This window comes from Microcaecilia unicolor, chromosome 10 (assembly GCF_901765095.1).
Source record: "Microcaecilia unicolor chromosome 10, aMicUni1.1, whole genome shotgun sequence".
NCBI classification, from domain to species: Eukaryota; Metazoa; Chordata; class Amphibia; order Gymnophiona; family Siphonopidae; genus Microcaecilia; species Microcaecilia unicolor.
In genome coordinates, this window is record NC_044040.1 from 192468941 (window position 1) to 192483513 (window position 14573).

Genomic DNA, 14573 nt, shown 5'->3' on the forward strand with positions numbered 1-14573 from the left:
GCCCACACAGACGCGCTCCTCTCAACTGATCTTCGCTGTACTCTGCAGGGCTTCTGTGCGTCTGACGTCCTGCACGTCAGACGCACAGAAGCCCTGCAGAGTACAGTGAAGATCAGCTGAGAGGAGCGCGTCTGTGCGGGCCGCGCATGCCGGAGTCAGAAGACAGCACTTTTGCTGGCGGGGGTTTGGGTGGAAGGGGCCCGGCCCGGTGGCGGAGGCGGGTGGGATTGTGGCGCCGGGCCCCCCTCAGGGAGGGGGGGCGACAACAACCTGGGGGGTGGCAGTGGGGGCGGGGCCCAGGGGCCTGGGGTCAGCCTTGTCCCGGGCCCAGCCCAGTCTCTCGGCGGCCTTGAATGAATACAAAGTGATATTGTGGTATAATGAGGTACATGTATGGTAGGAACAGTTGGAGGGAACTTAGAGAGGGAAATAGGGAAGAAGAGTCAGGTAATGTCCGTTACGGTCTTTGGTTATATTGTGTCGCAAGTGACCAGGTATTTTTATGTTGGGTCGGTGGAGTATGCTCTTCTGAACAGGTCTGTCTTTAGTGCTTTCCGAAAATTTAGGTGGTCGAGCGTAGTTTTTACTGCTTTTGATAGTGCGTTCCGTAGTTGTGCGCTTAGGTAGGAAAAGCTGGTTGCATAGGTGGACTTGTATTTGAGTCCTTTGCTGCTTGGGTAACAGAGTCTAGGTATTACTTGATGTTCCAATTACCTTCCCCTTATAGGGTGGTTTACAAATCTGAACTGGAACTGACTTTTACTTATCAAGTAGCTAAATAGTGGAATGTGTGATTCCTTCAAGGATTCGTCATCAATCCAATTATTTGAAGTTTAGAAAATTACTTAGAACGTGGCCTTTTCAGGAATTTCTTGTAAAGTAATGATGATCACCACCTCCAGTAAATGAAATGATGCATGCAAATATGACAGTGTGTGTTTACCCTGTGCATTGCTGTTTAGCAGGAGAACTCCATGGGCATTTCCATCAGTTTCCAGGCACATATAATATGGATGAACACCATAGGAATTCAGTTTGTACTGTAAAATCAAGACAGAGAGGAAATGAGTTATCCGCTGCAAGAAATCAGTAAAGAATCTTTGAGCTGTTTGTCACAATTAATTTTATGATTTTTGGTAAAATCTTAAATAATTGTCCATTTCTCTTGTAGCGCTAAACCAGTAGCGTAGCCAAGGGTGGGCCCAGGCCCACCTACTTTGGGCTTAGGCCCACCCAGTAACAGTACACCTATGATGTAGCTGGCAGGGATCCCCATGCCTCACCAGCCGAAATCCACCAACAACTGTCCATCCTGCACACCTGCAGCGAGCAGTGACTGATACATACTGTTCGCACCAGCCCCGCAGCCTTCCCTCTGATGTACTCCCGCCTTTGAGGAAACAGGAAGTTGCATCAGAGGGAAGGCTGTAGAGCCAACATGAGCAGTGTGTATTAGTTGCTGCTTGCTGCCGGTGCAAATCTGCGATTTAAAAGGTATGCGGGGGAGGGGGGATGTTTGAGAGACTGTATGGCATGCAGGTGAGAGAGGGAGAGACTAAATTACTTGTGGGACAGGGCGGAGTTCTTCTGCCCATCCATCTTGGATCCAGGCCCACCCAAAATTGGGTGTCTGGCTACGCCCCTGTGCTAAACGTGCTTACCGCATGCTAAAAGGCACTACTGCAGTACATGCTCAAGTTGTCCCACGGTACTTCTGGGATTGGCGCGTGCCAATCCCTCGCTAAAAAAATATCAAAAATTGTTTAGCGCATGGGGCATGTTTGAGGCGAAAAGTCGACATGCCCTGCGCTAATCGGCAAATCACTTCATGCTGTCGATTTAGCACGGCAGCCCTTACCTCCTAGTAAATAGGTGGCGGTAAGGGCTCACGCACTAATTGAGAAATTAGTGTATGGCCATTAAGGGGAAAATGAAATTGCGGCCATTTTACTGCAGCGTTAAAAGTGGCCTCGGCGTGCAGGAAATCCACACGCTAAAAATAACGCAGGCCACTTTTTAGCATGTACTACTACTTATCATTTCTTTAGTGCTACTAGACGTACGCAGCGCTGTACACTTGAACATGAAGAGACAGTCCCTGCTCGACAGAGCTTACAATCTATTTAGGACAAACAGGATAAATAAGAGATAAGGGAATATTAAAGTGAGGATGATAAAATAAGGGTTCTGAACAAGTGAATAAGGGTTAGGAGTTAAAAGCAGCATCAAAAAGGTGGGATTTTAGCTTAGATTTGAAGACGGCCAGAGATGATGCTTGACGTAGCGGCTCAGGAAGTCTATTCCAGGCATATGGTGCAGCAAGATAAAAGGAACAGAGTCTGAAGTTAGCGGTGGAGGAGAAGGGTGCAGATAAGAGAGATTTACCCATGCCCTGATAACTTCAGTGGCCATGCAAACCCCATATATTAATGCTGGTGCCTGGATCCGGACTGGCATTGAATATCCAGGTCAAGTTCTGCTATCACTTTATTGTGAGTTTTAAAGTGAATTGCTACATTCATAGTCTGACTGACACTAGAAACAGACGATTGATTGAAAATTCAGATAATTTTCTTGTGTTTAGTATTAAGTACCGCTAATATCCCCTTTCCAGGGTTCAGTGCGGTTTACACTCTAGGTGAGACAAAAGCAGATAGTGTTAATGTGAGGTATGAAAAACATTAGGGACCATTGGAGTAACGCATGAAACTATCAACATTAAGGGAAAGCAAAATGGATGATACTAGGAGATAGAAGTTATGATGGATTATTATGAAGCAGTCTTTGGGAAAAGAACGGTTTTTAGCCTCTTCTTAAGTAGAGGAGTGTGGTAGCCGTGTTAGTCCACTCTTAAGGTTATCAATAGAAATCAAACAAATAAAACATGGAAAAGAAAATAAGATGATACCTTTTTTATTGGACATAACTTAATACATTCTTGATTAGCTTTCGAAGGTTGATCACCCTTCCCTCACCTATCCACACCCATCCTGTTAGAATATCAATGATATGCTTTGATGTCCCCATGCATACCTCTGACCCACCCCCATCCTCCCACCCTGTCAGACTGTCATAGTAATGCTTGAATGTTTTCACTTATATACACTGTCAGCTAGCACATTTGCTTATTTCCAATCTGACGAAGAAGGGCAACCTTCGAAAGCTAATCAAGAAATGTATTAAGTTATGTCCAATAAAAAAGGTATCATCTTATTTTCTTTTCCATGTTTTATTTTGTTTGATTTCTATTGATAGCCTCTTCTTGAAATTGAGATAGCTGTTTTCTGTTCTGATGGGAATAGGTAGAGAGTTCCATATTTTGTCTCCAAGTATGGGGAATATGGAGCTGAAAATCTTCTGATTTCGAATTGTCTTTTGAAACGGTGATGCTAGCATTAGTTGTTGTTTCAGTCTGTTAGACTCAACCAGACATAGCGAAGCGGTCTTAGCAGGTCAGAGGTGAAGCCCTGTAGGATTTGAAAAACTAAGGGCCCCTTTTACTAAGCCACGTAAGGCTCTACGCGCGCCCAAACGCATGCCAAAATGAACTTACCGCCAGACTACCGCGTGCCTGTTGTGGTAATTTCATTTTTTGGTGCGCGTCTACTACGCGTGTCTGGAAAATATTTTTATTTTCGGACGCGCGTCAAGTGGCATCTGAAGCACCGCGCAGATTCCTTACCACTAGGTCTGTGGCTGGTAGTAAGGTCATTCACCCAAAATGGATGTGCGGCAATTTTGATTTTGCCGCACGCCCATTTTTGGCAAAAATGTTAAAAAGGCATTTTTGGTACATGCGCTGAAAAATATTTCTGTGCGCGCCCAAAACCCGCGGCTTAATAAAAGGAGCCCTTAAGAAGCAGCTTTGAACATGAGTTTTTCTGATACGGGGAGCCAGTGCAGTTTACAAGCTTTTTCTCTCCTGCAGTGGTTTCTTCGCAACATTATTTCTATATTTTCACACCCCCTCTACTTCCATTCAGCATTTTGGAATTCCTATCAACCCAATACCTAGTTTTCGCTACTTAAGAGTTATCCTCAGTTCCTCCCTATCTTTCTTGCTGCAGATTTTGCACTTATCCAGAGTTAGCTTTCTGATCGTTCGGCAGTTACGGGCAATTTGTCATCTATTTGACTCGAATCAGTTTCATGCTCTTGTTCTCTCTTTTTTCACATTCCACCTGGACTACTGTGGCATCATTTATGTGGGTTTACCTCACATGGAATTTAAAAAGTTACAAACTCTTCAAAACACTGCCGTCCGTCTAATTTGTCGCTCCCATCGCTATGATCAGCACCACACTTTTTTGTTAAAGCGGTATCCTTGGCTTCCAGTTCAACAAAGTTGCAATACTGACATTCAGAGCTCCCCAAGTAGATTTACCTATCTTTCCTGTCTCACAGGGCCCCTTTTACTAAGCCACGTAATCATCTACGAATGCCCAATACACGCCAGAATCGACTTACTGCCTGATTACTGCGTGGCTCTTGCGGCAATTTAATTTTTGGCATGTCTGAAAAATAATTTGTATTTTGTGGTGCACGTAGCGCACGCGCGTAGGTCCTTACCACCCAAATTCTTTACCACTAGGTCTATGGCTGGCGGTAAGGTCAGAGACTGAAAATTTTCGAGGGGGGGGGAGGGGGAAGAGGCCTTTTTTACAGGCACTCTGAAAAATGGATTGACGTGCGCCCAAAACACATGCCTACACTACCGCAAGCCACTTTTCAGCGCGCCTGTGTAAAACGACCCCACAATTTCTTATTCTCTGGCAAGAGTTCTCCGCTCTGTTAACGATCACCGTTTAATCCTTCCAAGTCCCAGATTTGCATATTTAGAATCAACTAGGCATTGCACATTTTTCTTTCATCTCATGTCTGGAACAATCTTCCCCTTTCTTTCTGTAGTAATCTTTCCTTTCGAAGCTTCAAATTTGAACTTAAGCCTTGTCTTTTTATACAGGCTTTTGGAGTACCAGATTAATAGAGTTCACCAGCAGCCCCTCTCTCCTTTTGTTCCCCTTCCGACTATATGAATGTTCTTATCTCCCCTCCCCCAGTTCTGCTGTTCATCTTAAATTTAAGTAAACTCTAAGGAAATGGTTTAGAATTCGCTGCACATATAGATATTGATAGTATACATGTTAAAAGTGGCAATTTTAGAAAGGGGAAGTACACTATACATCCAGATTCAGTAAATGGTATATAAATTTCCATATGCAAAATGGTGCAGTATACTGAAATGCACGCACAACTAAATTGGCTAATGAGACAACAGCACTAATAATTAGGTGCTAAGAATCAATTATTGGTGTTAATTGGCAACATTTTGGACTTCTGGTTGCATCTTGCTAAGTGTTATTCTATAAAGATCCACGTGCAAACCTTATAGCGCTCAACTGAAAAGTGGGTGTACCTATAGGAGGGGCATGTCAGGTCTGGGACATTCAGTAAAGATGCGTGCAGTATTACTGAATACCGGGGATCCGCACCTAAATTCTGCATCAGGATTTATATCAGGTTTCAGTTGGTGTAAATCTTTACGCCCAAAGTTTGGTATGGAAATCTGCTATAAACACTATTCTATAAATGGCACACAACTTGGAGAACAGTTTATAGAACAGTGCTCCATGAGGATTATTTTCAGCGCTGTTTTTTGAGCACCATTTATTGAATCTAGTCTGTACTTTCTATATTTGCTGTTTGCTAGTTGATGGCCAGATGCTAGATCAATCAGCTCTTCGTGCAAACTGATGCTACTCCTCTCTCGTTTCTTACATCCATAGTCAAGCAAGACATATTGGCCCCATCAGGCTCTCTCAAGGGCAGCAGTCAGCTAGGTGCACGGCAGCCAGTCTGTCTCAATCACAAGGCTGGAGGTAGCAAGTGCATAATATGGCCTAGCCTGGCATGGCATGTTGAGGTTACACCACGATCCTAGTGAATGCCTACCTGTTATTAATCCAACACACTGCAAATACTGTAATCAATGGCATGGACTACAATGTTGACTCAGGTAACCCAGCAGTTCCCCTACCCCTTTTAATTTCATTAACGTAACACACAATAGACTAGCAGCATATTTTTATTGGCAAAGCTAGTCAGATAAAAGAAAAGCAAGTCAAGGCTACTAATCACTTACACCGGGTGGCTGGTCTTTTGCAAACATTCCCCAAGTGTGCCAGTTCAGGTCACTCCGAAATGACGTGTGCTCATTCTCGCCAAACCCATACACATATCTGGAGGGCAAGCGTGTTGAGATCTGGATGAACATGTCGCTGAAGGTAAAACCGGGTAACTGAGAATCCCAGCTGTAATCAAAGAATATATAATTATAGATTATAAACACTTATCTGTGCACAATTTGATTTTATGTTGTAACTGGAACGATTGATGAGCACAATGCTAATTTAATCCGTCCCTCCCTTCCTCCCTCCCTCCCTTCCTTCGAGTTCCAGGCCCCCTCCCTCCCTCCAAATTTTAAAAGTCATCTCTTGACTTACCTCGTCGGGGACGGGTTATGGCGGCCGCCAGCAGCGGTAAAATGCATGCAGGCTCGGCCCTCCTCTCTTTCTCAGCTCTGGTCCCGCACTCATTTCCTGTTTCCGCAAGGGCGGGACCAGAGCTGAGAGAGAGGGCAGGGCCGAGCCTGCACGCACGCTGCTGGCGTCTGCTGTAACCCATCCCCGACGTGGTAAGTCAAGAGATGACTTTTAAAATTCAGAGGGAGGGAGGGGGCCTGGAACTCGAAGGAAGGGAGGGACGATGACTCTGGCTGAGGCGACGGCGCGCATGCCAACAGAGAGGGCTCTGCGTGCCCTCTCTGGTGCACGTGCGCGCCGTCGCCTCAGCCAGAGAAAGAGAGGAGGGCCGAGCCTGCATGCATTTTACCGCTGCTAACGGCCGCCGTAACCCTGCTGGCCGGTTAAGTGCTGATATCAGTACTTGACTAGCCAAGTGCTTAACTCACCCCCAGAACACCTCCAAAGCACCATTTTATACTTAGGCACTAAGCACTAATTTTCAACGATAACTGGTTAAATGCTGCTGAAAATGAGCAGATAGTTCCAAACAAGCGATTTAACTGGTCAGCAGTCATTTCTGGCTAGTTAAATTGCTTTGAATATCATCCCGCTACTCACCATGTCCCTTTGCCATTTGCATATATTTGAATTTGAATGTATATTCCATCTTTCTAAAATTGAAATTTAGTCATGTATGCAATATACGCATCTAAGGGAGGAGTTTATTAAGCAGCATTAAGGCCTTAAGTCGCATTACTTGGCCCTTCACACGACTTAAATGGCCCAAACGCTGCTTGGCATAAAATACTGTGACGAGTTTTAAGTTGCCACAGGTTAGACAGTAATGAGATGAAAAAATTACAAATGCATGGATTACATCTCATTACTATGCAAATACCCTAAGGCAGTGATGGCAACGATCAATTATTATTATTATTTGTTACATCTGTATCCCACATTTCCCCATCTTTTTGCAGGCTCAATGTGGCTTACATATAACCGTTAATGGCGTTAGCCGATTCCGGTCTGAACAAATACATGGTATGAATGAATACAAAGTGATATTGTGGTAGAATGAGGTACATGTATGGTAGGTACAATTGGGGGGACCTTAGAGAGGGAAAGGGGGAAGAAGAGTCAGGTAATGTCCGTTACGGTTTTTGGTTACATTGTGTCGCAAGTGTCCAAGTATTTTTATGTTGGGTCGGTGGGGTATGTTCTTCTGAATAGGTCTGTCTTTAGTGCTTTCCGAAAATTTAGGTGGCCGAGCATAGTTTGTACTGCTTTTGGCAATGCGTTCCTTAGTTGTGCGCTTAGGTAGGAAAAGCTGGATGCATAGGTGGATCCATAGGTGGATCAATAACATTCTCACTGTTGTTGACTGAATATTTACTCTATGTTTTGGATGGGGCTAGAGTAGGGCACAAATATCCATGTGAAGTCTCAATTTCAGAAGAGAGATGCAAGTTTATGTCCACCAACATGAACATCAAGATTTACAGCTGTTCCCAGGGATGCCTAGGGCAGAGTAAGTTGCTGGATTTGGGTAACGCTCCACTGGAGGGATTAGAGCTGGGTGCTTCCCAAAGGACCCTTTTTACTAAGGCCTGTGCTATTTTTAAGCATGTGGATTTCCCATGAGCAGAGGCCACTTTTAGCATAGCAGTAAAATGGCCACAATTTCATTTTTTCCCATGAACGGCCATGCGCTAATTTCCCAATTAGAACACGGCCATTAGTGCGGGAGCCCTTACCACCACCTATTTATTAGGTGGTAAGAGCTCCCGTGCTAATCAACAGCAATTTGACAATAAGCAGAGGACATGCCTATGCCCTGCCCCCAAACACTCCCCGCGCTAAAAATACATCCCTCGGTAGTGCCTTTTATTGTGCATTAAGCCTGCATTAGCACTTATCGCTGTTTAGTAAAATGGCCCCTTAATTTCCCCAAAAAAGATACCGACAAAGGATATGAAGCACTCTGGAAAACATAGACATTTGTATCCCACATTTTCCCACCTATTTGCAGGCTCAATGTGGCTTACATGGTGCCGTATCGGCTTTCGCCGATTCCGGTATGAACAAATACAAGGTGATATTGTGGTAGAATAAGGTTCATGTGTGATATACACATTGGGGATCTTAGAGAGGAAGAGTTAAGTATGTCCGTTACATGCTTTGGTTTCGTTGTGTCGCAGGTATTCAGGCTTTTATGTTGGGTCAGTGGGGTATGCCTTTTTGAACAGGTTTGTTTGTAGTGATTTCCAGGAAATTTAGGTGGTCATACGTTGTTTTTACGGCTTTTGGTAGTGTGTTCCAGCACATACATTGGTATATTCTGAAATGCAAACATACACATATGCTTTGTTTATACAAGCATATGGTGAGTTGAGAGAACATAGGGGTCCTATTACAAAGCGGCTGTAAGCCCAATGTGGGCTTACCGCTCGCTAAAAGGGACATACCCGGTGGTAATTCTCGTCCCCAGCGTGCGTCATATCTGGCACCACAAAAATATTTTTATTTTTGTAGCGCCAGTGTGTACTCGGGGTAATCAGTTACCGCCGGGTTAGGGCAGGAGCCCTTACTGCCACCTCAATGGGTTGCGGTAAGTGCCCCCCCCCCCCCAGAATGGACACGCGGCAAGTGCTTCACTTGCTGCACGGCCATTTCCTGAAAAAACCCCAGACTTGCCTTTTACCTGCTGTGGTAAAAAGGGGCCTCGGCGCACGTCAAAAACACTCACCAACACCAGTGTAGTCCCCCTTTTGCCGCAGCTTCATAAAAGGGGCCCTTCGTTAAGTGGATAGTAAATATGTATTCAGAGTATTAAATGCTTTGTGAGGTGATGAGGTGTTAATGTGTTTTGAAGAATATAGATGGGACCTATGTATGTATCGTTGTATGTTGTTGTTTTTATATTATGAATGTATACATTATCTGCCAAGGACATTTTGGACTGAGCGGAATAAGTTTAAATAAATAAACAAACAAACATATATGACTCTGTTGAGCTTTAGGTGATGATGCTTGGAAAATGGAATCTCCCACCACATGTAACTGATGCATAAATGTCTATTCCTGGATGTATTGTAAAACAGACTCTACATTGACAGATACGGTTCTAAAATGGTTGCAGAACCTGATACGACCCACCTGAATGTCTTAATCATGATTTCTGTGTCCTTTCTAAGATCCCTTCTAAAATGCTATTCAAACCTCATTCACCTACATGATTGTTTTAGTGCTCTTGCGTCGAATCTGGATTCCGAATGGATTGTTCTTAATATCAACTTCATAAAGTCGATCTGCTTCAGTACCTTGTGAAGTGCTTGGAATGTTCAGTGGTACTGGGACTTCATATCTTTCATTGTTAGGGTCATAAATCTTGAAGAAGAAGAAGAAACCAATTATTTTCAGGTTATTTTTATATAAATTATTTTTAGCATCTTTCAGGTCTAAAAATATGCAAAAATATACAGTATGTATCTGATTGTTTTCCATGTTTCTTCCAGGTAAATACTGATATAGCGCATGGCACACTAAACTAACAATGTGCAAATTGCATGCTCAGATGACCACTTTAAAGTGATGGTGACCTTTAAATGCAGGCACTCTTCGTGCTTCTAACATTGCACATCGTCTATCAACATTTGATAGTTCAAGACCACTGCGTGAGAAGCTGCACTGGCTTCCTGTGAAGGACCGAATCGCTTTTAAAATGTGCACTTTGGTGCACAAAATCATCTATGGTGAAGCCCCTGCTTATATGGACACCCTAATTAACCTGCCGCCTAGGAACTCTGACAAATCAGCTCGTTCGTACCTAAACCTCCATTACCCAGTTTTCTATGGCCTCAAGTATAAGACCACTTATGCATCCTCCTCCTATCTCAGCACTCAATTGTGGAATGGGCTGCCTCAGTTGGTCAAACTTACTCCTGATCACCCGACCTTCAAGAAGCAGCTCAAGACCTTCCTTTTTAGTAGAGCATACGCTTCAAACCCGCCTAGCATCTCTTCCTTCTGAATTCCAGTTGACGTAGCGACACATTGTTCACCCCTACTCTTTCCCCTTTTCCCTCCTTAGCTATTCCCCTTACCCTTTTACGACATTAATTGCTTGTTTGCTTAATTGTTGTATGTTTTAACAGACTGTTGTACGCCACATTGAGCCTGCCCATGGGTGGGAATATTGTGGGATATAAATGCTATAAATAAATAAATAAATAAATATGAACAAGCCCACAGGAATGGCAAAATCAATGATAGTTCCATCCTGATCAACAGCCCTGATAGCTGCAAAATCCCATTTGGGTCCCTCTTTACCCCATTCTCTTTTTCCTAACACCTCAGCCTTATGTCTTAATGGTATTGATTAGTGGAATGTTAGTGAGGAAAATAGGTGACACCTAAAGGATGTGTAACTGTGGGGAGGCATAGAAGGAATTTGTATGTTCAGGTTCAAGATATGTAGATTGGAAAGTATGGAGGTATTTAGAGCCAGGCAATCGGATTAATAAGGAAGAAATATTTCCCTTAAGGGAAGGGAAGGACAGAAGTAGGTGTACCAAGATTTAACTGCAGCCCCGCAGCCGATTTATAATATTCATGCACTATAGGATGAAACATGAAAATGGGTTATCTACCATCAAGTGAGCCCGGCTAAAATCTCAGTGCCACCCAATAGTAGGGACTGCCTGCTGTGGAACTGAGGTGCCCTGTCCAGCATCACTCTCTAGGACCTCCTCTATGGTCTTCCAAACTCGCGGTGAGTGGCTGGCATTGCCTACTGCCAGCGCCACCAAAGCTTTTTCTTCATCACGTCCTGCTCACAGGAAGTTACATCAGAGGATGCGAGATGCAGTGTAGAAAAAACGCTGGTGGGGCTGAATTTTCATCGCTGCCTCTGCCAGCCACCCACCATCAGTTTGGAGGACTGGGGGAGAGCATAGAGACATGCTAGATCCCGGACTCATGCATGGGGGGGGGGGGGGCAGGATGGAGATATGTCAAGCCTATATGGGGGGGGGGGAGTGGAGATGGAGACAAGAAGATGCTGAAACTTCCTGGGGGGGGGGGGGGGTATGAAGAGATGCTGGGTCTGTGCGTGGAGGGGGGGGACTAGATCAAGAAGGGGGAACAGAGGAGGAGAGATGCTATTTTATTCTTGATGTTTATATCCTGTTTATGTCAACAGGAAAGCCAAGCGGGTTACAATAAGAAAAATCATGTGGTTAATTATTAGTTTCTGTTACTATGACAGGTTTTCTATATAGGTCTGGAATGTATTTGCTTTTTGCAGGGTTTGTTTGCTGGAGTTCTGAAGAGGTTTCCCCTTCTCTCTCTCTCTCTCTCTCTGCCACCCCCTCTTCACCACTATTTGACTTTGCAAGTGCTGGCCTTTCTGAATAACTGTTCACCAGCACTCTGCTCTCCAACTGGGTGAATCACCTTTTCTAAAAAGCTCAACATCAAATATTGTGGCAGCAAAACATCTACTAAAGATTTTTATTGCTAAATACATCCTTCCAGGCAACAAGTCTACAATTTGTCATTTTTATTTTCAGCACCATGATACAAGCAAACACATCCCACTGCAACCCCCCCCCCCCCACCCCCACCATATCACTTGTTTGCACTAGAATGTAAGGTGTTTTGCATATGAATTCCCAGAGAACTGTTTTTGTTTAAAAATAATCTAGGTTGAATTTACCTTAAACTGCAACATGTCATTCTTATGGTATATCACCTCCAGGCGAAGGTGGTTGATTGCAGGTGAAAAAGTATCATAGAGACTGGCAGCAGAACTGATTTTATTCAAATTAACTATGAGACCATTAGGAACATTTTGAACTGAACCAACATAGCCAGAACTATAATTTGATGGATAATAGCAAGCTGGTGCTCCAGGACTGCTTGAATTCTAAACAAGAAACAGAAAGCATAGTTATTGAAACTGATGTGGATTTGGAAGTGGGTTGTTTACCTACACCACAGTGGCGTAGCCAGACAGCCAGTTTTGGGTGGGCCTGAGCCCAAAGTGGGAGGGCACAAAATTTTCTCTGCTCCGCCCTCCCTCCACCACTAATACCCACCATTTCTCCCCCTCCCCACCTATCCCCTCTGTATGCACCATGTGTCCCTCCCCTCCACCTCATACACAGCCAAGACTTCTCCCTTCCTCACCCCTCCACCCCTTTGCTGCATCTCCCTCACCCACCAACCAAGCCTCATCTTTCCATCTTCCCTTCCCCCTGTGCAGCTGCTGTGTCCTCCCGTCTTCCCTCCCCCATGCGACATCTTCCCCCCCCCCCCCCCCCCCCGTGCAGCTGCAGCATCTCACCCTCCTTGCAGGCCCGCCACACGCTGCCTGCCGGCTGCCGCTCAACAATCTCCTCGCGCTACTAAGCGCTAACCCGGAAGTCTCTCCTGCAGAGGAGAGACTTCTGGGTTAGTGCTTAGTAGCGCAAGGAGATTGAGCGGCAGCCAGCACTGGCAGGCAGCGTGTGGGAATCGCTGCGACTGGAATCGCCGTCAGGAACTTTGCTGCTGGGCGGGCCTGACCCGAAATTGGGTGGGTCCAGGCCCACCCGGGCCCGCCCGTGGCTACGCCCCTGCTACACCTTCTTCTATCACCTCAACTACCTTCTCCAACCCCCCCCCCCCCCCATGCCTGGGATGTTTTGCTTTGAAACACTTGGTCAGTAGTCCCAAGAACTGCATTTTCTGAGCAAGCCCACTCTGCATTTAAAGTGCTAAAGTAGGGGTTAATGACTGTAAAGGGCCGGTTCATACTCTCTGGAAGTGGTTGATGTTGCAATTTGTAAAGAGAACCTGGCCATGCAGAAAAATGATAATGTTAGGAGGTGTATTTGACATTTGTATGAGCTGTAGTCTTTTTTTTGATATCCGTGATATGAAGTTCTGAAAAAGTGCAATCATTGGTCAGGAATCCTTTTACTAAGCTGCAGGAAAAAGGGTCTTGTGGTAGTGGCAGGAGCCGTTTTTCCTGCTCGCCAGGGCTCTTTTTACCGCAGCAGGTAAAATCCCCCCCCCCCCCCCAAAAAAAATAGCCATGTGGTTAGATTTTTTTATTTTTGTTACATTTGTACCCCGCACTTTCCCACTCATGGCAGGCTCAATGCGGCTTACATGGGGCAATGGAGGGTTAAGTGACTTGCCCAGAGTCACAAGGAGCTGCCTGTGCCTGAAGTGGGAATCAAACTCAGTTCCTCAGGACCAAAGTCCACCACCCTAACCACTAGGCTACTCCTCCATTGTTGCTACTATTTGAGATTCTACATGGAATGTTGCTATTCCACTAGCAACATTCCATGTAGAAGTCGGCCCTTGCAGATCACCAATGTGGCTGCGCAGGCTTCTGCTTCTGTGAGTCTGACGTCCTGCACGTATGTGCAGGACGTCAGACTTACAGAAACAGAAGCCTGTGCAGCCTTCTACATGGAATGTTGCTAGTGGAATAGCAACATTCCATGTAGAATCTCCAATAGTAGCAACATTCCATGTAGAATCTCCAATAGTATCTATTTTATTTTTGTTACATTTGTACCCTGCGCTTTCCCACTCATGGCAGGCTCAATGCGGCTTACATGGGGCAATGGAGGGTTAAGTGACTTGCCCAGAGTCACCAGGAGCTGCCTGTGCCTGAAGTGGGAATTGAACTCAGTTCCTCAGGACCAAAGTCCACCACCCTAAGCATTAGGCCACTCCTCCACGTGGCCATGCGGTGGAGAGCACTTACCGCCACCCATGGTAACCCGGCAGTAACTGGGCAGCACATAGCGATGACCAATTGCTGCTAGGTTAGCACAGTGCTACAGAAAAAAAATTTACAGAATGCCGGAAATGGCACACGCTCTGGCCGGAACTACCACCAGCGGCTGCATCGGTCCGGCTGTAGTTCCGGATTAGGCATGTATAGAATGTTTGTACATTTGGGAAGCTCGCCAGGTGCCCTTGGCCTGGATTGGCCGCTGTCGTGGACAGGATCCTGGGCTCGATGGACCCTTGGTCTTTTCCCAGTGT

General features: G+C 45.2%; 1 protein-coding gene across 1 annotated transcript in view; it reads right to left on the bottom strand.

Moving 5' to 3' along the window:
• Nucleotides 1-14573, bottom strand: part of SI (sucrase-isomaltase) — a 230712-nt gene that overhangs the window by 84329 nt on the left and 131810 nt on the right. The window contains exons 26-29 of the mRNA XM_030216421.1: nucleotides 12241-12450; nucleotides 9757-9911; nucleotides 6143-6311; nucleotides 944-1040 (exon numbers count right to left, since the gene is read on the bottom strand). Coding sequence (XP_030072281.1) covers nucleotides 944-1040; nucleotides 6143-6311; nucleotides 9757-9911; nucleotides 12241-12450 — 631 coding nt within the window. The remainder of the gene's footprint in view (nucleotides 1-943; nucleotides 1041-6142; nucleotides 6312-9756; nucleotides 9912-12240; nucleotides 12451-14573) is intronic.